The sequence below is a fragment of the Neomonachus schauinslandi genome, chromosome 9 (genome assembly GCF_002201575.2).
Source record: "Neomonachus schauinslandi chromosome 9, ASM220157v2, whole genome shotgun sequence".
Classification (NCBI taxonomy): Eukaryota; Metazoa; Chordata; class Mammalia; order Carnivora; family Phocidae; genus Neomonachus; species Neomonachus schauinslandi.
Window position 1 is genome coordinate 84,333,085 of NC_058411.1, and position 23,646 is coordinate 84,356,730.

General features: G+C 42.0%; 2 protein-coding genes across 2 annotated transcripts in view; one reads left to right on the top strand and one right to left on the bottom strand.

The window, feature by feature from the left end:
* The window catches only part of PDIA3 (protein disulfide isomerase family A member 3), a 25,111-nt gene extending 12,480 nt beyond the window's left edge, over window positions 1-12,631 (top strand). The window contains exons 4-13 of the mRNA XM_021695310.2: window positions 1,002-1,109; window positions 2,475-2,604; window positions 6,470-6,586; window positions 6,887-7,012; window positions 7,241-7,423; window positions 8,225-8,333; window positions 8,929-9,057; window positions 9,605-9,684; window positions 10,786-10,843; window positions 11,054-12,631. Of these exons, the coding sequence (XP_021550985.1) occupies window positions 1,002-1,109; window positions 2,475-2,604; window positions 6,470-6,586; window positions 6,887-7,012; window positions 7,241-7,423; window positions 8,225-8,333; window positions 8,929-9,057; window positions 9,605-9,684; window positions 10,786-10,843; window positions 11,054-11,167 (1,154 nt within the window). The 3' untranslated portion in view covers window positions 11,168-12,631. The remainder of the gene's footprint in view (window positions 1-1,001; window positions 1,110-2,474; window positions 2,605-6,469; window positions 6,587-6,886; window positions 7,013-7,240; window positions 7,424-8,224; window positions 8,334-8,928; window positions 9,058-9,604; window positions 9,685-10,785; window positions 10,844-11,053) is intronic.
* Window positions 12,631-15,907, bottom strand: ELL3 (elongation factor for RNA polymerase II 3). The gene is made up of 11 exons (XM_044917787.1): window positions 15,709-15,907; window positions 15,447-15,482; window positions 14,985-15,097; window positions 14,654-14,870; window positions 14,500-14,579; window positions 14,297-14,372; window positions 13,941-14,124; window positions 13,813-13,855; window positions 13,516-13,687; window positions 13,253-13,297; window positions 12,631-13,177 (listed from the first exon to the last, which is right to left on the bottom strand). Exons 1-11 carry the CDS (start codon window positions 15,838-15,840, stop codon window positions 13,067-13,069), a joined length of 1,209 nt encoding a protein of 402 aa, XP_044773722.1. The 5' UTR covers window positions 15,841-15,907; the 3' UTR covers window positions 12,631-13,066.
* Between the last annotated feature and the right edge of the window lie 7,739 nt (window positions 15,908-23,646).

Below are 23,646 nucleotides of genomic sequence, written 5' to 3' on the forward strand. Positions count from 1 at the left end.
GGTGACATTTGAGTAAAGACCTAAAGGAGTTAGGGAAGGGAGCCAGGAGGATATCTGGGGAGAGTGTTCTAGGCAGAGAGAATAACTTGAACAAAGGCATTATTAATTTGTACTGTTATAAACACTTTAATAAATCCCTGGTAGGGTTATGAATAAGTACAGTCTCTTTGGGGAGGTAGTTTGACAATTATAAATACATGTATTCTTTGACCCAGTGAATCCACTTCTAGGAATTTACCCTACAGATCTACTCAATCATGTGCAAAATGACATTAGTACAAGGTTGTTTATTGCAGAATTATTTATAACAGCAAGAAATTGTTAAGAAATGTCTGTCATATGTATCTGATTGAGTAAGTTATGGTACATTCATACAGTGAAACATTGTGCAGGTATAAAAAAGACTGAGATAGCTCTTTATGTACATTGGCGTAAACTCTCTCTAAACTCTATTAAATGACAAAAACAAAATACAGAATAGCATAGTTGTATGCTGCCATTTGGGAAGAAAAGAATAAATACGGAATTGCTTGTTTATGCATAATATGTCTGTTTTAAGGGTTATATTTTTAAATAATCTCCACAGGGGCGCCTGGGTGGCTCAGTCGTTAAGCGTCTGCCTTCGGCTCAGGTCATGATCCCGGAGTCCTGGGATCGAGCCCCGCATCGGGCTCCCTGCTCAGCGGGAAGCTTGCTTCTCCCTCTCCCACTCCCCCTGCTTGTGTTCCCTCTCTCGCTGTGTCTCTCTCTGTCAAATAAATAAATAAAATCTTTAAAAAAAAAAAAAATAATAAAATAAAAATAAATAAATAAATAAATAATCTCCACACCCAACATGGGGCTCCAACTTACAACCCCGAGATTGAAGAGGGACATGCTCCGCCGACTGAGCCAACCAAATGCCTCCCTTTTGAACCTTTTGAATTTTGAATTATGTGAATGATTGCCTTCTCAAAAATTAGAAATTTGTGTTGCTATAATCTTTCATTTTATCTTTTAAGATGGAATTGTCAGCCACCTGAAGAAGCAGGCAGGACCAGCTTCAGTTCCTCTCAGGACTGAGGAAGAATTTGAGAAGTTCATTAGTGATAAAGATGCTTCTGTGGTGGGTAAGTAGCAAATATTTGATATACAACAAAATCATCAATTTGGTTTCAAAAACCCTCTGTATCTGAGTAAACAAGAAAGTTAAACCAGTTTAGGAAGCCTTGGGGACAGTTGAAAAGACAACTCCTAGATTTAGGTCAGCATTACTATAATGTGGAAAAAACTGGTTTTATTGGAATGGCTTTGTGTTCTTACAAATAAAGATGAAATTTCAGTTAAAGACCCAAAATAGAAATATCTTCAGCTTTTTCTATTGCATCTCAAACTCAGAGATTTAACTCAATAGGGTAGTTAAGACTGAAAATAAGGTTTTAAGGTAGGAGGATACTAGTAAATAATAAACCTCTGTGTCTACTGTTTTCACAGTAGTAGCAGATTTAGTTCTTGAGATCAAATTACTAGGATTTGTGTACTTTGCTTTCTTGGGTGTTACAGTATTTCATTTTATCCTTAAAATAACTTGCAGTTAAATACATTCTACATCTTAAGTGTTCTTTCTTTTGTTTTAAATGTAATGTAGGTAGTTGACTTAAAAAATAAATTTAAACATATAATCTGTGTTTGTGCTTCTCTTAGTCTCATAATATAATAAAACTGACTTTCTGACAGTAGAAGATGGTTTGTAATTTAAATTTGACTAAAAGCCACTTCTTATTGTCTGAATTTTACTGATTCTGTATATTTTCAAGGAGTTAACTATAAGCAGACATTTAATAAACACTTAGGTTTCAGTCACTTTTCTAGACTTGAAGTTCTGACGACAAGTCAAAAAATACAGTAAAGTAATTGATGGTTTATTTTGGCAAACGGTCTTATTTGATCCTTCTGACACCTAAAATAGTCCCCTGAAACTCTAAGAAGTTAAGCAGTTTGCCCAAATCTAATTGTGAAAAACTAGAAAAGGCTTGAACTCTGACAAATCCTCTCCCTTGGCTCCCTGGGACAAATTTTTTTTTTTTAAGGGTAGAGGGAAAATTCTCCTCCTAAGTATTTTGTCAAATATCCTAGGTAGTCATGGTAAAGCAGACCCAGTCCTGTTACCTGTCTCACTTTGCTTACCTGTGAATAGAATGAAGGCTTTGAAAATAGAAGAATTTTATGGGACGCCTGGGTGGCTCAGTTGGTTAAATGTCTGCCTTCGGCTCGGGTCATGATCCCAGGATCCTGGGATCAAGTCCCGTATCCAGCTCCTTGCTTGGTGGGGAGCCTGTTTCTCCCTCTGCCCTGCTGCTCCCCCTGCTTATGTTCTCTCTCTGACAAATAAATTTTAAAAAATCTTTTAAAAAAATGAAAATAGAAGAATTTGAAAGTTTAATTATGTTTCAGCACTTACTGTTTCTTCCTTGTGTTTGACATTTTTTGTATAGGTTTTTTCAAAGATTTATTTAGTGAAGCTCACTCTGAGTTTCTAAAAGCAGCCAGCAACTTGAGGGATAACTACCGATTTGCACACACCAATGTGGAGTCTCTGGTGAACAAATATGATGATGATGGAGAGTAAGTGACTGAATTGAATACCCTTGTAAATTTCTGGACCAAGTACTAATTGTATGAACTGGTGATTTTTATGCCTAGTTCTTCTGAAAGATTTATTAAGCTAAGTGCTAGGAACTATTGCTACCTTTGAGGTGCCTCTAGTAGGGGGAGACAGCGAATATATTTAAAAATATAAGTGTTAAGTGAGCATTATAGGTGTTAAAATAGAAATGTATGCAGGGTGTGCCGGAAGAACAGGGAGTGATTTTTTTTCCTTCGGGGTCGGGAGTAGTATCAGAAGAAACTTCATAAGAGGACGTGATTCTTGAGGTGTGTCTTGAAAGATAAATTTTTCCAGGCAGGTTATTTCAGTTGGGATAAAAATTATTCCAGATAGGGGCGCCTGGGTGGCTCAAGAGCCATAATCATCTGGCTCTTGATCTCCGGTCAGGTCTTGATCTCAGGGTCGTTAGTTCAGTCCTCATGTGGGGCTTCATGCTAGGCTGGAGCCTACTTTAAAAAAAACATTATTGGGCGCCTGGGTGGCTCAGTTGGTTAGGTGTCTGCCTTCAGCTTGGGATCAAGCCCCGAGTCAGGCTCCCTGCTCGGCCAGGGACCTGCTTCTCCCACTCCTTCTGCCACTCCCCCTGCTTGTGCCCTCCTGCTCTCTCTCTATCAAATGAATAAATAAAATCTTTAAAAAAAAAAATAAAAATAAAAAAAACTTTATTCCTGGGATGCCTTGGTGGCTCAGTTGGTTACACGTCTGCCTTGGGCTCAGGTCATGATCCCGGGGTCCTGGGATCAAGTCCCGCATTGGGCTCCTTGCTCAGCAGGAGCCTGTTTCCCTCCCTCTGCCTGCCGCTTCCCCCGCTTGTGCGCTCTCTCTCTGACAAGTAAATAAATAAAAATCTTGAAAGAGAGAAAGAAAGGGAGGGAGGGAGAGAAGGAACAAGGGAACATTCCAGATAGAGCGGCGGAAGTGAAGGCCCCAAGATGTGGAACAACTTTTAGGAATGTTGAGACCTGTAGTACTACTGGAGTATTGTTTATAAATGAGGTGATAGGGAAAGGTAAGCAGAGACCAAATTATAGAAGATTTTAAGTGCATACAAAAGAATTTTGATTTTCTCTTTTACACACGTGAGAGTCATTGAAAGACTTTGAGCGGGAGAGTAATGTGATTTTTGTGTTTCAGAAGAAAAGTTGCTGGTACCCATGTGATGATGGTTTGAAAGGGGAGGAATGGCAAGGCAGTAAGAGTCCAAACTAAGGGTGACCACTGAGAGACTAAATTAAGGCAGCATTTAGGGGCATGGAAAAGGAGAGAGTATACAAAAATGTAAACAATAGGATTTGGTCCCTAGCCATGTGTGAAAAGAGGAAGATCTAGAATGAATATAGGTTTCTATAACTTGGATGACTGGGCCACCAACAATCATTATCAAGCTGGGAAAAAGGTGAAGAGAAACAAATTTGAAGGGATTGATAATGAGTTCATTTTGGCCTAGTGAGTGTAAAGTTTGTGAGATGTCCCAGTGAAGACCCAATAGACAACTGGATAAATGAGGTTAGAATTCGGGGAAAGTTCTAAACTAGAGAGAAACCTTTATAGGTCAAGCACCTGTAAATAATTATTGAAACCATGAGACTAGATGAGATCACTCAGGGTGAGCATATAAAGAAGAAGAGTGTGCAAGGGCTAGTGCTATTGATTTATATTTAACAAAATATGTAGTGTTTACTATGTGCCATTTACTATTGACTTATTTAATCCTCTTAACAACTGGTGAGACAGATCTGTTATTATTTCATAGAGGAGAAAGCACTCAAGAGAGGTTAAGTAATTTGCCTAGCTTCACAGCCGGTTAAGTGGCAGAGCTAGGATTTGAAACTAGAAAGTCCAGATGCAAAGTTGTAGGTTTGACTGCCTTTTACATTAAGACACACCAGGTCTGTGAACCGTTGTGGAACCCCCTCTGGCTCATTAAGCACATCACAGATCAGTCTGTTAACCTTAGATGTGTTCATTGTGGCTGCCTTTAAAGTGGCCTATCAGCTTCTGATTAGAAGTCTTATTGAGAACACCTTACGTGAAGGGTGTCTTAAAGTCATCATGTGTACACCAAGGCCACAACATCATTAAAGATTATATTTGAAACTGCTGGATTTCTATCTTTTTGAGAATAACTGCTCTGAAGTTGGTAACTACGCTAAAAAAAACCCCCGCAATATTAGCCCTGTTCACATTTTTGCTTGCCCAGCATGTTTGTATTAAGTTCCCTTTTGCTATGTAATTTCCCTGTGTTCTATAAAATGCCTGTGTTTTTGTTTTTTTAGAGGGGAAGAGCAGAGGGAGAGGGAGAAAGAATTCTCAGCAGACTCCCCGCTGAGGCGGGGCCGGATGCAGGGCTCAATCTCACCACCCTGAGATCATGACCTGAGCCAAAATCAAGAGTCGGATGCATAACTGACTGAGCCCCCCAGATACCCCTAAAATGCCTGTGTTTTGATTGACATGAAGTCAATGGTTAATACTGGAAGAGTGAGAGAGGGATGTGAGGACTAAAAGGGCTGAAGCCTAGATAAAAACAAGTGATAAAATTATATGTAGGTGGGGGCACCTGGGTGGCTCAGTTGGTTGAGTGTCTGACTCTTGATTTCAGCTCAGGTCATGATCTCAGGGTCATGAGATCAAGCCCCATATCGTGCTCCACGCTGGGCATGGAGCCTGCTTAAGATTCTCTCTCTCCCTCTGCCCCTCCTGCTTGTGCTGTCTCTCTCTCTAAAAAAAATTGTATGTGGGTGTATGTGCAGTGTGGGGAGGAGGAATGAATGAAGGAGAACTTAGAGGTGAGAGATTAGTAGTTAGAACAGTGGTATTTTCTGAGAAAGCTGGCACTTGATATAAACCCGTGACTCAGAACCAAACTGGGGCTCAGTTTTAGCTGAACAAGGCTAAAAATTAAAGAAGGAATTTGCGGGGCGCCTGGGTGGCTCAGTCAGTTAAGCGTCTGCCTTCGGCTCAGGTCATGATCTCAAGGTCCTGGGATCGAGCTTCTCCCTCTCCCTCTGCCTACTTGTGATTCCACTCTCTCTGTTTGTGTCAAATAAATAAATAAAATCTTAAAAAAAAAAAAAGAAAGAAAGAAGGAATTTGCTTCAAGTGTTCAATGGAGTGAGGAGAGCCTGGCTTAGATAGAGGGGCAAAATAGTACGAGCAAGAGAAAAATTGGTAAACTCCGTTTGTTGGGATAAGAGAAATATAGAACAAAGGAATTTCTAATAAACTCAAACATTATCTATAATTGTATACCTACCTATAGAATTTTATAGCTGGAAGAAATCTTAAAGATATTTTCTCTACTGAAGTAATTCTTTTACTATGTGGGAGAGTTGAATTTTCAAGGGGAGAGCCAGGCAAGGACATTCCAATAAGAGTAAGCTCTACTTTATTGTACATCCTGGGATTTGGGGGTAAGTTGAGTTCTGTTACTGTTTCTAAAGGTTTGGAAATTAATCCTCTAACCCCCTTAAATCCCCTTTTGTACTGCAGAAAAAGCTGAAGCCCAAGAGGATTCAGTTGATACCTAGCACAAGGTCTTTAAAATTAATGGGGTTACAATTAGAACCAAAGTCTCCTAACTTTCCAGTGCAGGGTTTATTAAACCTTCATACCCCATTATTGCACCTGAGATTAAGGTGGTTAGCACCTTAGCTTTGATGAGGTCATGTTGCCAAGCCCTCAGTCCCAGGAAAGAGTCCTTATGTGGTTAAATGGTGACAGTAAAAATGACAGCAAGAGATATCTGAGCTTTAAATAAAAGATGGAAGATCATTCTGCTGCTGCCTACCTACTAATAGTTTTTTTTTTTTTTTTTTGAAGGGGTATCACCTTGTTTCGTCCTTCACATTTAATGAACAAGTTTGAGGACAAGACTGTGGCATATATAGAACAGAAAATGACTAGTGGCAAGATTAAAAAATTTATCCAAGAAAACATGTGAGTACCTTTTTATATCTTGTTTGGGATTTCTTGGCTTCATTGTAGTTTCCTTACCTCAGTTATTAAGCAGATCCATGTTTTGGATTAAATAGCCTTATTTAAGGGATTGAACGGTAATAGTGAAGTTTTATATTAAAACAGTAATGTGTGGACCCTAGGACTCCTTAGAAGGTATATTGCTCAGTACTTACTCTTTACATTGAAAGTTTCTTTCCTTTATATGTGCTATCAGTTACTTTGTGATAGTTCCATAACATAGCTAAACCTGACAGTTTGATAATGGATTATTTATTTCAGTTTTGGGATCTGCCCTCACATGACAGAAGACAATAAAGATTTGATACAGGGCAAGGACTTACTTGTGGCTTACTATGATGTGGACTATGAAAAGAATGCTAAAGGTTCCAACTATTGGAGAAACAGGTAATAAGGATCATTTTTCCCCTTAGTAAATAAGTTTACCCAGTGTGTAAACAGTTTCTTCTAATTATCCTGTTACAGTGTATGATGTGAGAGCCAATAAGAATGGGAACAGTTGACTCCCAAAAACCATTTGAAGTAATTTAATTCTATTAATAGTAATTTAACTTAATTTTTAGAAGTGTTTTACCACTATGGTGTAAATCTTGGCATAAATATTTTGTTTCTCAGAGTGATGATGGTAGCAAAGAAATTCCTAGATGCTGGAAACAAACTCAGCTTTGCTGTAGCTAGCCGCAAAACCTTTAGCCACGAACTTTCTGATTTTGGCTTGGAAAGCACTGCTGGAGAGGTTCCTGTTGTTGCTATCAGAACTGCAAAAGGAGAGAAGTTTGTCATGCAAGAGGAGTTCTCGTGAGTTACAAGTTAACGGGGGTTTGGGATTTGATTCTGCAAAGAAACTTAAAACCTTTTACACTACGAAGGATTTATAAAGAACATTAGAATGTGAAGATAGGTCTTCTAGCTAAGACCTATGATTGTCATTTTTGTCAATTAATTTAACTATAGGTATTTAAGGATAACAATCCTTAATAAATTCTGAAAACTAACAAAAGGATAGCGGCTTGGAATACTTACATGATTGTTTCCACCCTGCCATTAGAAATAGTAGATAGAGAACATTGGACAGTCTCTTTGTGATTGATGTAATTTCAGACCAGTGCAACCCCCTCCCATCCCTGTAGAATGTCTTTTCTTCTTGGAATACTACCCTGACCTAAGGTAAACTCAGGGAATGGAAAGGTCTTAAAACCCTGGAAGAGTATATGACTTTTCACCTTCTGAGACGTTGGGAGACCAAAACCAGAGAAAATCTTCATTGTGAGCAAATCAGTAAAACAAGATACCATAAATAGGCGGTATTCTCCAGAGCAACGAAGACCTGGTTCTTTTGCAGAAGTGAATTTCCAGAATACCAATGTTTTCTTCCTTCTCTGATCTTTCTAATCCACAAAGAACACACTAGAAATATAAGGAGGTGGTTTTTGTTCAGTCAGTAGATCTGCATATTGAGAGATAAGCTGCTCCTGTTTTTAGCTTCCAATTTCTAACCTTGAAACTGAAGCTAGAATATGTAGAAACTATTCTAAGAAATGACTTTTAATCCTCTCAGTGGAAGATTAACAAGCCTGACCCTTGTCTTTCTAATTGCAGACGTGATGGCAAGGCTCTTGAAAGATTCCTGCAAGATTACTTTGATGGCAACCTGAAGAGGTATCTGAAGTCTGAGCCCATCCCAGAGAGCAATGATGGGCCAGTAAAGGTGAGGAGTTCACAGCCTCATCAGGGCTCTAAGCAGCTGCCTGTCTTCGTCTCCCCCTGCTCTCCCCCTGCGCTCTTAGTTTTATTGAGATATAATTGACTCTCCTCATTTCTTTATTCCAAAAAATGCTGGGTCTAAGTGAGACCTTGTTGGCTATCATGTTTTTGTTTTTGTTTGTCCTCACCTCCCTGTGTCATAAAATAAGCATTGGCAGAGCTTATAATGCTCAGTATAAAATCTTAGAATTTTGGATGGTATTTATATTAGAACTAAGTTACTCTTCGGGATAGAGCAAGCTAACCTCTAAGAATAGTTTCAGAATTGTCGCTTTGAGATAGGGAAGGGTTGGGTAGTACTTACTTCCTATGGCTTCCTGAACAAAGTTTGACAGGTGACAGACATGGGAATGAGTTGGTTTCCGGAAAATGACCAGAACATCTTTAATACAATCTGTAAATGTGATTTGGGTTTCAATGACATATTTTCAGTGACAATACATCAAATTTGAGACGGTTTGGGTCCAGAAACAAATATAGCATGTAAATTTTATTCTTCACCTTGCCTTACCAACTAGAGGATCTTTGGTGTATTCCAGGTAGTGGTAGCAGAGAATTTTGATGAAATAGTGAATGATGAAAATAAAGATGTACTGATTGAATTTTATGCTCCTTGGTGTGGTCACTGTAAGAATCTGGAGCCTAAGTATAAAGAACTGGGAGAGAAGGTAAGTCTGAACTATATTCTGAGGATAAAATTTGAGTTGGGAAGTTGACACACATATTCAGCATTGGCTAAATTAGTTATCCTAATTAATTCAATACCTAATACTGGTAGATTTCTTTTCAGCTGTTTACTTTCTCCTGACTGCCCCCCTAGTGTCTCTAGCCTGTGCAGTGCCTCAGACACCTGTTCTGACTTTCCACTCCAAAGACTCAAATCTAGATTGTAGTTAAGGTATCCAGGCTTCTGAATTTTGGTAATGGCTTATATGACTCCATTATGTTTCTCTTGACTTAGCCCTTGTACTGTCTTATTTAGGCCAGGTAATTTTGAAGGTGGCTGTAAATAGAGTCTTACTATGGAGAAACCAAGAGAGAGAAGAAATACTGTACAAAGAAAGCTAGGTATAATGTACAAGTCTCACTATTCTTCCTATCTGAGCAGAATTATTGAGGTGTTTAAAAATGAGGTTATTTTAAGTGCTGATTTGACTAAGTGTCCCTCTGTCACCAAAAAATGAAAGTTTAAAGATCTAACCTTTTTATTAACAGCTCAGAAAAGACCCAAATATTATCATAGCCAAGATGGATGCCACAGCCAATGATGTGCCTTCTCCATATGAAGTCAGAGGGTAAGTAGATTAAAAGCTAATAAAAGTGTCTAAGTAATTGATAGGGGAAAAAAATAAGCTTATAAACCATTTATTGGGCATGGTTTAGGGAGTGGATCCCTCATTGCAGTTGAGCACAGAACTTACTGATGCCTTCTGGCTTGGAGTTCTGCTGCATGGGCCCACATGACTGCCACAGATTTTGTGAGCTCTCATATTACCGAGTTTTGATAGGATGTAACCTAGCCACTGATAGAGAATAGTATCTGGTCAGAAATAGAAATTGGGGTGCCTGGGTGGCTCAGTTGGTTGAGCATCCAACTCTTGATTTCAGCTCAGGTCATGATCTCAGGGTTGTGAGATTGAGCCCCGCATAGGGCTCCACGCTGCTTGAGATTCTTTCCCTCTGCTCCTCTGTGCCCCCCCGCCCCCTCGTCATGCTCTCTCTCTCTCTCTCAAATAAATTTTTAAAAAGGAGAGAGAGATCACGAGGGGCGCCTGGGTGCCTCAGTTGCTTAAGCGTCCCAACTTTTTTTTCCTTTTACTCTATTTTTTTTAAATTTTATTTTATTATGTTAATCACCATACATTACATCATAAGTTTTTGATGTAGTGTTCCATGATTCATTGTTTGTGTATAACACCCAGTGAGCATCCAACTCTTGATTTCGGTTAGGTCTTGATCTCAGGGTCGTGAGATTAAGCCCCAGGTCAGCTCTGCACTGGGCATGGAACCTGCTTAAGATTCTTTCCTTCTCCCTCTGCCCCTCCACCCCTGCTTGCATGCATACACGCATGCTCATCTCCCTCGGGTGCCTGGGTGGCTCAGTTGGTTAAGCATCTGCCTTCAGCTCAGGTCATGATCCCAGGGTTCAGGGATCGAGCCCTACATCGGGCTCCTTGCTCAGCGGGGAGCCTGCTTCTCCCTCTACCTGCTGCTCCCCATGCTTGTGTTCTCTCTCCCTCTGTCAAATAAATAAATAAAATCTTTCAAAAAAAAAGGAAAGAATAGAAATAGAAATCATGAGAAGTTATTCCCAGAAACAGTTTTTGGGGAAGAGTATGTTGGAGTTATTCCGGCACCTGGAATGAGTTAACGTTTTTTTTTTTTTTTTAACCCAGTTTTCCTACCATCTACTTCTCTCCAGCCAACAAGAAGCTAAATCCAAAGAAATATGAAGTAAGTGCGTTGTCTCATCTCCCCACAAATACACACATACACACACATATCCAGTTCTTTGGGTTTTATTTAACTGGAAACTTTCAATTTCATGGTCAATATATGTTGTTGTTAATGTGCTTTTACAAACTCAAAAGTCTTCCTATTGGGGAAAAAAAATCCATGGTTCTTTAAAAGGTTAAATTTTCAGAGTGATCTTTCTGTTTTCAGGGTGGCCGTGAATTAAGTGATTTTATTAGCTATCTACAACGAGAGGCAACAAATCCCCCTATAATTCAAGAAGAAAAAACCAAGAGGAAGAAGAAGGCACAGGAGGATCTCTAGGGCAGCAGCGAGAAATGCCACTTTGTGAAAGGACTCGTCCACCAGAGATGGGAAGACCATTGGGGAGGACTGGGACCCGTATGGGATTATTACTCTCAGGGCAGAGAGAACAGAATGGATATAATCTGAATCCCGTTAAATTTTCTCTAAACTGTTTCTTAGCTGCACTGTTTATGGAAATACCAGGACCAGTTGATGTTTGTGGTTTTGGGACAAACTATTTGTGTTGGGGGGAATGTTGTGGGGGTGGGGGGATTGAATCGGGGGTTATTTTCTAATTTTTTTTGTACATTTGGAACAGTGACAATAAATGAGCCCCCTTTAAACCGTCTTTTTTCTAAGAGATGGGGAACCAAGGTTTTCTAGATCAGCACTGTCCAATAGAACTTTCTGCCATGTTGGGAAAATTCTATAACTTTCATTGTCTAATACATGTAGCTACTGAGCATTTAAAATATGGCTGAGAACTACATTTTACATGATTTAAATAGTCACACATAGAGCTAGTGGCTACCATATTGGTCAGTGCTGCTGTAGACCAACTAACTGGATCCATAGTTATTACCTGTAAATCCTTTCCAAATTTCATCACTTTTCTATCCTTACATGTTAGGGCTCAGGCCCCTAGCCTGATGATTAGAGCAGGTGAGGGACCTTTCTTTTTGGGCTCCGTTTCTGGCCCTGCCCATACCCTAGGGATGGGTTACTATTTACCCTTGCCATGCAGCTGAGCATGTTTATACTTCCCAAAGGCTAGTCTCTGCCCAAAAATGCCCTGGATGGGTGTGGCATCAGGTTGGGGTTCCATCCAAGTTGTTTCAGGAATTGCTGACACTGCTGGGTGCAGTTCTCTCCCCCCAAAGCCCAGGGTGTGGCCCATTAATTTCCCTCTCCAGTGGAACTGGGAAAGACAGTATCATTCCTGGTTGTGAATGCAGCATCCACTTTTCTTCTGCAACAATGAGGAACAAAAAGGATAGGATTAATATGATCTTTTGTTCAAATGAATTTCCCTCTTTTTGTGGGTAAATCCAAATCCTATCTGCAGTTAAAAGTTTTCAGTACTGGATAATTCCAGATAGGAGCCCTAATTGTAGGTGATCCTCAACCTCTATGTTTTGAAAAAGAGAACTTTATTTCTATTGTAATCCCTAGCTGTCAATTATAAGATGGATTTGATAGAGCCTTAATAGCAAAATATATATTAGGATCATCCTTAGTGCTTTGAAAAAGTAAAGATGCCTAACCATAACCTTGAAGGTTCTAATTCATAAGACCTGGGCTGGGATCTGGGGATCTAATTCTTTAGAGCACCCAAGAAGTGGTTCCGATAGACATTCATGGGTAGAACCATTGCCTTGGAGTTAAGGAAAGCATATAAACTTGTACAGAGGACACAGAAGCAAAGTTTCATTTTTCAGCCATGTTTGTAAAAGAATTCACTTTCAGTACAAGGGGAACAACCAAGCCCTTTCCCATTATATCTAGGTGTATTACAAGTTATTTTAGCTCTGTTACCAAAAGTTCTCATTACTGTTTCTTTAGGGAGGCTACCAGGCTAAATTCTAATGTTCTCAAGGTATCTTGTCCTGGAAATGGTGTCATTTCTCAGGATTTGAAAATGACTTGGCTGAACTAAAGATGAAGAAGCCAAGATTCTACTACTCTTCCTATTCTCCTGGGCACAGCTGTGGAGTGTTGGCACTGTGCCCAAACCCTAAGAAGTAAAATATGGCAACAATGAAAGTCAGACCTTAAAGAATCTAAAAGTTCAACTCTCGTACTTGCCACCATGGACTCAGCAATAAGAGCAGACAGTTGCACTCTATGTAGTTCATAGCTTCTTTGTTCCTTCATATCTCACTGAGCAGAGAGAGGGTAAAGAGCCCTCTGACAGCTTCAGCTGCCCCTGTTCTTTTCCTCAAACTCCAGGATGAGACCTTTAATATGGGACAATTTCTGATGCAGGTATTCACAGCGACGCTTTTCTTCCCTATAACCTGGGTACCGCTGCAGAGGAAAAGCATCCATGTCAAAAAAACAAAAGGATCGCCTTTTTGCTACCATTCCCAGACCCTGTCTTACCTTCCTGAACTTCCTATATTCCTGGACTATTTTTTTTTCCAGCACCTGAAACAAAGAAAATGCTAGCACCAACTTTAGCCTTGAGAAAAAAGCTCCAGTTTTCTTAAAGTAGAGAAGTAATTTCCCATCTCATTGTACTAAATGATAGAGGTTAACTTTTCTCTCAAAACTGACTTGTCACTTGGGTCACTGTACAGTCTTAAGGGCAATTAGGGAATTTATGGCCAGTAAAGCTAGAAAGCCATCTTGAGTCCATTCCTTACCTTGTATTCTGGAGTTCCTCGCTGAACTCTCTTGATCTCAGCTCCCAGCTCTATGAACCTTTGGCTTGCAGCCCCAACACGAGCATGTAGGATGCGGTATTCAGTATAATCTGTCTCAAAGTCCTGCTCATAAGCATGTTGCTGCTCTGCACTGCGGATGGCCCTGTATTGCCTGCCAGGAGCAGAGAGTTGCCACCTTCAATTTCATTGCCCTGAAAGCTTCAGGCTCCCAGGAAGTTTATCTTAATATCTCATATGCACAAAGTTTGATAAAATTGGAAGTAGCAGGAGACTCACAGGAGGTAATCTGGTACCTCTTCAGGGCTTGGGGATTCAGAATCTGGGAGGGAAGCAAGATGACACAAAACTGATTATATAGGTCTTTTTTCCACTAGGGCAGTTTAGCCCTTTTCTCATTAACTCACCTGCTTGAACTGAGGGACTGTGTTCCAGCCTGGGGCCCATGTCTTCATCCTTATCTTCTTGTTCCCAATCTTCTGCCTCTTGTAGGTCCTGACTGGGCAGCCCTTGTAGGGGACTTGGAGCTAAAGGCAGAGTTCTGAGTCTCTTTTCTTTTAGTCCTAGAGTGGTTGTAGGTGCTGGACGCTTCTGTTGGGAAAAATGTCACATAAACAGTAACCCAGAAAGCCTAGTCTGCCTGACTCTTGAAAACTAATTTCATAGAATGAGCTCTGGGAGCATCACAATGAAGGCTCCTAATTTTAAAATTTTAGCCTGACTGGACAAAGATTTCTGAAAAACCCTTGCTATTACAACTTACCTTGTCCAAATGTTTCTGGCTAGCAGAGGAAGGCAGTGCCTGGTCAGGTTCTCTGTTTGGAAGATAGGTCTGGTTTCTGGGATATTTGAAGAGGGAATGGGAGAGATGAAGACCAAGATCTCTTATTAGAGCCTTTAGGGTAGAGATTAGAAAAGAAGACGATACCAGGGATTCCCAGCTTAGTCCCACCCTGTCCCAAGTACCTCACTTCCCACTGTGTCATGTGTTCCCTTGAGGATCCTGGGAGTGACTGTCCTTGGCTGCTTGCCAGTGGATCTGGCACCTGGCAGGGAAAGTGGCAGGGGCACTTGGCTCCCTGGGCTTCAGGCTTTGCCCCACCTTATTCCAGCTACCTACAGTTTCTGGCCTCACCTCTTTTAGTGCCATCTGTGGCTGTGAAACTGTGTCTTCTTCAGAATAGTCTCCTGTGTTCTGCCAACTCTCAGGATCTCTGGCACTGTCAGTCAGATTATGTCTCTGAACTGTAGATGGGGCTGGGATGGAATCCATGGCTGCCCAAATAGTGAGGCGCTCCCTGAGTGGGCCCAGGCAGTGGAGGTGGTTAGGCCCAGATCTGGAAAGGTGTGGTGGAAAAATCCCAGGAGGATGGAGAACTTTTAAGCACCTCTGAAATCAGCCTCCCCAACTTTCTACAAACGCTTTTTGCCTGCTACCTGTTCCCCCTTACCTGCTTAAGCGTTGGCACATAAGGTCCAAGCCACCTCCAGAGCCCTCCTGGCCACACTGGGACACTATGAAGGAGAAGAGGCAGGACCAGCCAGGGCCTGGGAACCTCAGATACTGAGGGCAAAAGGAGAACCGTAAGTCCCGTGAAGTCAGCCCCTCCCTCCCATTGCCGTTCTTCCCTGAGCCAACGTAAGACTGGAGATGGGTCCCACGGGGCTCGTTAGTACACCAGGTGCAGCTGGGCTTGAGTTCCCCAGGAGGCTGAGACGGCACAGTCGCCTTAACCGAAGTCTCCTGGGACCACAACCCTAGCAGCCCCCTCCGCCCCATTTGGGGGTTCAGTTCTCGGAACTTCCTCAGACCGTGACTGCTCTCAGCCTTCCGCCCTGACTGCACTTTCCCGGAGCCCACTTCTGTTCTCCCCGCACCCCGCCTTTTTCACACACTCTAGGCCGGTACTTACGCCTCGGTTGCCTTGGAAAGCGATCACCAGCCGAACCTGCGGGGAGAGCAGATGTGAGCTGAATGCAGGTGAAGTGGCATTCCCACCATCCGGCTCGGGTGCTCAGGGGGTACCTGCCTCGCCGGCTTCACTTGGAGATGGGAAGGTCGGAGCCTGCGGATGCCTCTTCCCATCCCCAGGTCCCTTTGCCAGGGTTACCGGCTGAGGCCCGAGATCCCGAGGGGTAGAGGCTAGGGAAGACGGGTCCCGGGGTCGGCCGCACCTGTTGCCGCCGACACTCTTGCAGCGCCCGCAGCACCGCGTCGTTCAGCCTGAACAGCAGGAATCTGGTCCCAGCAGCGGGGGTGAGGCAGAACTGGAGCTTCCCACTCAGAAGCTCCTGGGGTCCCTCCATGGCTGCGAGGTCGAGGCGCAAGCCGAACAAGAGCCACAGGCAAGGGCCACCACCACCACCTCTGCTGTGCAGGGCTAGGCTGGCACTCTTGGTAGCCCAGGTCGGCCCCGCCCTCCGTCGGGCCCCACCCCCGGCCCCACCCCCAGCCAGCACCACCCCTGAGTTTTCCCAGCCGCGTGAGCGGTGCTTCGCTTTCCCCTAGACTTTTGCTCGGACCCACCCCACGGGTTTCTTGGATGGGCACGCACCGCTTTGGGCTTTCGGAAGGGGCTATCAAAGTTACAGGGGGAAAGTCTGCGGCCAACTTTACCCCTCCCCACTTTTGCCTCAGTTTCCCCAGCCAACCTGAACTCGGAGTTGCCGTCTCTAAGTGAAGCTGAACCTGCAATCTCTAGAGGCTTTTAGACGCAGAGGGGGGGGGAGAGGGCCTGGTTGCTGGGCTGGCTCAGCAGACCGCGCCTCAGAGGCCAAGAGCACCCCCAGGGACCGGAGGATAGCTGACCCGAAGGGATATTTCTGACGCCAACACCTGGTGCAGCGCTTTCGCTTTTTCCCGCCTGCAGTACTGCTGCGGACCCGAAGACGATTTCTAACTGAGGCTGGAGAGAAAATCAGGCCAGGTGGGTGTCGGGGCAGCGGTGAAACTTGGCTGTCGCTGGCTGGAGCCGACCCCTCCCACCCCCACCGGTAGGCGGGGATGGGGGGTGTGGGTGGTGGCAGGAGAGTTGCAGGGCAAAGGGAGGACTTAGTCCCAGGTCACTGCTCCTGGCCTATACAGGTGAGACTGGTGTGAAAGGGAGCTGGCCCGAGGGCCAAGAGGTGCCACGAAGTTGTGAGATGTTCTGGAGGTTCCGATTCTGGTGCACTGAGACCGCAGGAATTTCAGGTCGGCCCTGGTGTCTCCACTTGTCCCTGTTTGGGCATGTTTTCCAAGAGCCCGGAAGTTCTCTTTCCTAGCTAGGATCCCTCTGCTAAATCCCTGCACCTACTTAATTCCAGGTGACCTTAATGCCCTCCACTCCAAATCAAATCACCTATACATTTGTCAAAACTCATCAGATAGTACACCTAAAATGTGTATATTTTAATGTCTGTAAATTAGACCTCAATAAGGGTAATTTTAAAAGTCAGTGCAGTAAATCTCCAACTCCAACAACAAAAACATTTACCTGTCCATCTCCTTAGGGCTTTCTGCTTCTGTGGGTGACCATTTGTTAATTTGAACAACAGTGTGGCAGTAGGTAAAGCTGGTCTCCCAGGGTTCCTTTTCTTCTCAGATGACATCTGTGGACTTCTGTAGGATTTTCCTGGATTTAAACTCAAAGGAGAGCCTAGAATGGTGAAAATTTTCAGAGAAGAGGGAAGGAGCAGTGCTATAAGGGGAAGCAAATGGGAAAGATATTTGGGGCAAGGAGGTAGGAATCTAACGTATGTTGGATGTCTATTGTGTGTCAAAATCTTTGCATGTTATTTAATCCCTAAAATAACTTTAGAGTAGGTATGATCACCCACATTTTTCATTCATTCATTCATTCATTCATTCATTCAGCAGTTATTTATTGAGCACTTACTCTGCACCAGACATTGTATTATATCCTCGGGATACATCAATGAACAGATTTCTTGCTTTGGAGAGAGCACATTCTTTTTTTTTTTTTTTTTTTTTTAAGTAGGCTCCATGCCCAGCGTGGAGCCCAGTGAGGGGCTTGAACTCATGACCCTGAGAAAGACCTGAGTTGAGATCAAGAGTCAGTCAATTAACTGACTGAGCCACCCATGCACCCCCTAGAGAGCTTATATTCTAGAGGTGAAGGAGACACTATAAACAAACCTAAGAAATATAGTGTATGTTGGGGTGCCTGGGTGGCTCAGTGGTTTGGGCGCCTGCCTTCAGCTCAAGTCATGATCACCGGGTTCCTGGATCAAACCCCATGTCCGGGTCCCTGCTCAGCAGGGAATCTGCTTCTCCCTTTCCCTCTGCCTCTCCCCCTGGCTTGTGCTCACTCTCTCTCTCTCAAATAAAATCTTAAAATATATATATATATAGTGTATGTTAAAAGGTAATAAGTGCTATAGCTAGAAGAAAAAATAGAGCAAGGTAAGTGGGTTTGGAAGTGGAGGAGGAGGAAGTAGAGGAGGATGGAGAGGGTTGACTGTATAGTAAGTAAGATGATAAGAGAAAGCCTTATGGAGAAGATGAAATTTGAGCAATGCCCAAAATGAGGTGAGGCAATTGGCCAAGTCATACCGCTGGAGGAAATGCTTTCTAGGTAGAGGGACTAGCCACTGCAAACTCTGAGTCAGAAGTGTGTCTGGAGTGTTTAAGGAAAAAGTTGAGGGGCATAACTGGATCAAAGTGAGTAAGGGGAAGAGTAGTAAGAGATGAAGTCAAGAAGGTAATGGAGCAGGGGCAGATCAGGTGCTGGAGGGCCTTGTGGGCCATTATAAGGACTTGGGCTTTTACTTTGAGTGAAATGGGGAGTCACTGCAAGGTTTTGGGCAGAGTAATATGAAATCACCTCTATTTTCAAAGGAACACTCTAGTTGCTGCGTTAAGTGTAGATTGTAGAGGGACAAGGATAAAAGCAGTATGACCTGTTAGTAGGCTATTGCAATAATTCGAGCTGGAAATGGTGGCGGCTTGTACCAGGCAGTAAGAGATGAGGTGGGAGAAGGGATAAGGTTCTGAATATTTTGAGGGTAGAGCCGACAGAATTTGCTGATGGATTGAATGTGGTATGTGAGAGAGAAATGGCATCAAGGATGACTCTACCATTTTTGGCCAGAACAACAAGAGGGATGAAATTGTCATCAGCTGAGGTAGGGAAGACTGCAGGTGGAACAGGGTTAGTTCTGAACATGTTGAGTTGTCTATTAGAATCCACACGGGGATGTGGAGCTGGCAGTTCTGTACACAAACTTAGAGATGGTGAAAGATGTCTGGGCTAGAGATGTAGACTTGATAGGACTAAACATATAGAGGGTATTTAAGGCTATGAGACTAGATGAGATCACCCAGGAAGATAAAGAAGAACTTAAAGGGTTACACCCTGGGGCACTCCAATCTCTAGAAGGAAGTCAGGGGGGAGAAAAGCAAAGCCAACTGAAAGGAAATGGCCAGTGGGGAAGGAGGAACACCAAGAGAGTGTGCAGTCCTGAAAACCGAGTGAAAACAATGTTTCAAGGAGACAGCAATTGATCAAATATGTCACCTGCAGTCAATAGGCCAAGTAAAATGAAGATTAAGAATTGACCAATGTCTGGGGCGCCTGGGTGGCTCAGTTGGTTAAGCGACTGCCTTCGGCTCAGGTCATGATCTTGGAGTCCCTAGATCGAGTCCCGCATCGGGCTCCCTGCTCGGCGAGGAGCCTGCTTCTCCCTCTAACCCTCCCCCCTCTCATGTACTCTCTCTCTCTCTCGAATAAATAAATAAATCTTAAAAAAAAAAAAGAATTGACCACTGTAATGAAAATGTTCTAAAATTGACAGTGATGATGGTTGCACGTATCTGTGGATATACTAAATGTCTATTCAGATCCTCTGCTCATTTTTAAATCAGGTTGTTTGTTTTTTATTGTTGTTGTGCTTTTGAGTTGTTTGAGTTCTTTATATATCTTGGATATTAATCCCTGGTCTGATACATGACTTGCAGAAATCTCCCATTCAGTCGGTTGCCTTTCCATTTCGATGATGTTTCTTTCAATGTGCAGAAGCATTTTAGTTTGAAGTAATCTTTATTTTTGTGTTGGTTTCCCCTGCCTTTTAAATCTGATCCACAAAATTACCGCTGGAACCAAAGTCAAGTTGCTTACTGCCTATGTGTTTTTTTTTAGGAATTTTATGTTCAGGTATAACATTCAAGTTTTTAATCCATTTTGTTAGTTTTTGTGTATGGTGTAAGATAGTGATCCAGTTTTTCCAATACCTTTCATCATAGTATGTTTTTGGCTCCCTTGTCATGACTTAATTGTCCATGTATACGTGGGTTTATTTTTTTTTAAGATTTTATTTATTTGACAGAGAGAGAGACACTGAGAGAGGGAACACAAGCAGAGGGAGTGGGAGAGGGAGAAGCAGGCTTCCCGTGGAGCAGGGAGCCCAATGCGGGGCTCGATCCCAGGACCCTGGGATCATGGCCTGAGCCGAAGGCAGACGCTCCACCTACTGAGCCAGCCAGGTGCCCCTATATGTGGGTTTAATACAGCGCTCTCAATTCTGTTGCCTTGATCTGTGTGTCTGTTTTTGTGTCAGTATCATACTGTTTTGATAACCATAGCTTTGTAGTTTAAAATCAGAGAGCTGATACCCCCAGCTTTGTTATTCTTTCTTAAGATTGCTTTGGCTATTTGGGATCTTTTGTGGTTCCATGCACATTTTAGAATTATTTCTAAATTTGTTCTGTGAAAAACACCACTGGAATTTTGATGGGATTGCATTGAATCTATAGTTTGGGTAGTGTGGACATTCTAACAATATAATTCTTCCAATCCATGAGCACAGAGTATCTTTCCATTTATTTGTATCTTCTTCCATTTCTTTCATCAGTGTCTTAAAGTTTTCAGTGTATAGGTCTTTCATCTCTTTGGTTAAATTTATATCCGTATTTTATTTTTTTGAATGCAATTATAAATCAGATTGTTTTCTTAATTTCTTTCTGATAATTCACTATTAGTATATAGAAACACTATGGATTACTGTATGTTAATTTTGTATCCTGTTTACTGAAGTCACTTAGAATATTCTAACACTTTCTTGGTAGAATCTTTTGAGTTTTTTATATAAAGTATCATGTAATCTGCAAGTAGTCATAGTTTTACTTCTTCCTTTCTAATTTGAATGCCTTTTATTTCTTTTTCTTGCCTAATTCCTGTGTCTAGGACTTCCAATACTCTGTTGGATAAAAGTGGCAAGAGTGGACATCCTTGTCTTATTCCTGTTCTTAGAGCAAAAGCTTTCAGCTTTCCACCGTTGAGTATGATGTTTACTGTGGGCTTGTCATATATTGCCTTTATTATGTTTAGGTATGTTCCCTCTAAACCATCTTTGTTGATGGTTTCCCTCTAAACCATTAAAAATGGATGTTGAAGTTTTTCAAATGCCTTTTCTGCATCTATAGAGATGGTCATATGATTTTTATCCTTCATTTTATTAATGTGGTATATTATGTTGATTTGTGGATGCTGAACTATCTTTGCATCCCTGGAATAAATTCCACTTGAACACAGTATATTATTATTTTAATCCATTGTTGAATTCAGTTTGCTAAATTTTGTTGAGAATTTTTGCATCTATGTTCATCAGTGATAATAGCCTGTAATATGTGTGTGTATGCGTGTGCACATTGTGTGGGGTGGCTTGTCTGGTTTTGTTACTGGGGTGATGCTGCCCTCATAAAATGAGTTTGGAAATGTTCCTTCCTCTTTGATTTTTTTGGAGGAGTTGGAAAAGGATAAGTATTAACTTTTTCTTAAATGTTTGGTAGAATTCACCAGTGAAGCCATCTGGTCCTGGACTTTCATTTGTTGGGAGGTTTTTGATTACGGATTCATTCTCCTTACTAGTCTATTCAGACTTTCTATTTCTATTTCTATTTACTGAAGTCACTTATTCGAACACTTACTTTTGGAAAAGTATATGTTTCTAGGAATTTATTCATTTCTTCTATATTGTTCAATTTGTTGGCATATAATTGTTCATATGATCCTTTGTATTTCTGTCAGTTGTAACCTCTCTTTAATTTCTAATTTTATTAGAGCTCTCTTTTTTTTTCTTCATTAGTCTAGCTAGAGATCTGTCAATTTTGTTCATCTTTCCAGCTCTTAGTTTCATTGATCTTTTCTTTTTTCTTTTTTATAGTTACCTTTAGTGGTATTTTTATTTATTTATTTTTTTAAAGATTTTATTTATTTATTTGAGACAGAGAGTATGAGAGAGAGAGAGAGCACATGAGAGGGGGGAGGGTCAGAGGGAGAAGCAGGCTCCCCGCCGAACAGGAGCCCGATGCGGGATTCAATCCAGGGACTCCAGGATCATGACCTGAGCCGAAGGCAGTCGCTCAACCAACTGGGCCACCCAGGCGCCCAGTGGTATTTTTATTTTTAAATTTTTTGGTTTTTTTGTTTTTTTTCTTTGAGAGAGAGAGGGAGAAGTGGGGAAGGGGCAAAAGGAGAGGGAGAGAGAGAATACCAAGCAGGCTCCATGCTCAGCTCAGATCCTGACATGGGGCTCAATCCCATGACCCCGAGATCATGACCCAAGCCGAAATCAAGAGTCAGATGCTCAACTGGCTGAGCCACCCAGATGCCCCTCTTTTCCTTTTTTTTATTCTCCATTTATTTCCACTCTGATCTTCAGTATTTCCTTCTTTCTACTGACTTTGGGCTTCTTTTGTTCTTTTTCTGTCTCCTTTAGGTGTAAAGTTAAAGGTGATATTTTTCTTGTTTCTCGAAGTAAGGCTATATTGCTATGATCTTCCCTCTTAGAACTATTTTGCTGCATCTCCCAAAAATTTTGGTGTGTTGTATTTCTATTTTCATTTGTCTCTAGGTATTTTTAAATTTCTTCTTTGATTTTCTGATGACCCATTGGTTGTTCATTAGCATGGTGTTTATTGTTTGTTAAAGATTTTACTTTTAAGTAATCTCTACACCCAATGTGGGGCTTGAACCCACAACCTCGAGATCAAGAGTCGCATGCATTACCAACTAACTGAGCCAACGAAGCACCCCCATTAGCCTGTTGTTTAATATCCACACTTTAATGGTTTTTCCAGTTTTCTTCTGGTAATTGATTTCTAGTTTCATACCATTGTAGTCGGAGAAGATGGTTGATATGATTTCAGTCTTCTTGAATTTTGTGGCCTAACATGAATTTTGTGGCCCTAACATCCTAGAGAATGTTCCATGTGAGAAGAATGCTTATTCTGTTGCTTTTGGATGGAATATTGTGTATATATCTATTAAATCCATCTGGTCTAGTGTGTTGCTTAATGCCAATGTTTTCTTTCTTTTTTTAAAATAACTATTTCTTTTTTTAAAGATTTTATTTATTTGACAGAGACAGCGAGAGAGGGAACAAAAACAGGGGGAGTGGGAGAGGGAGAAGCAGGCTTCCTGCTAAGCAGGAAGCCTGATGCGGGGCTCAATCCCAGGACTTTGGGACCATGACCTGAGCTGAAGGCAGATGCGTAACAAGTGAGCCACCCAGGCACCCAAGGCCAATGTTTTCTTATTAATTTTATGCTTGGATAATCTATCCATTGATGTAAGTGGGGTGATAAAGTCCCTTACCATTATTGTATTGTTGTCAATTTCTCCCTTTAGATCCATTAAATATTTACTCTCTATATCTTGATGCTTCTATGTTGGGTGCATATACATTTATAAATGTTATGTCTTCTTGTTGGATTGACCCCTTTATCATTATGTAATGTACTTCTTTGTCTATGATTGCAGTCTTTGTTTTAAAGTCTATTTGGGGGGCACCTGGGTGGCTCAGTTGTTAAGCGTCTGCCTTCAGCTCAGGTCATGATCCCAGCGTCCTGGGATCGAGCCCCACATCAGGCTCCCTGCTCGGCGGGAAGCCTGCTTCTCTCTCTCCACTCCCCCTGCTTGTGTTCCCTCTCTTGCTGTCTCTCTCTGTCAAAATAAATAAATAAAATCTTTAAAAAAAAATAAAGTCTATTTTGGGGGCGCCTGGGTGGCTCAGTTGGTTAGGCAACTGCCTTTGGTTCAGGTCATGATCCTGGAGTCCCGGATCGAGTCCCGCATTGGGCTCCCTGCACAGCAGGGAGTCTGCTTCTCCCTC

Coding starts and splice junctions, on each gene's coding strand:
- ELL3 (XM_044917787.1), bottom strand. CDS start 15,840: ATGGAGGGACCCCAGGAGCTTCTGAGTGGGAAGCTCCAGTTCTGCCTC. Junction 14,580..14,653: donor AAGAGGTGAGGCCAGAAACT/GTAGGTAGCTGG, acceptor TTTCCCTGCCAG/GTGCCAGATCCACTGGCAAG. Junction 13,178..13,252: donor AATATAGGAAGTTCAGGAAG/GTAAGACAGGGT, acceptor TTTCCTCTGCAG/CGGTACCCAGGTTATAGGGA.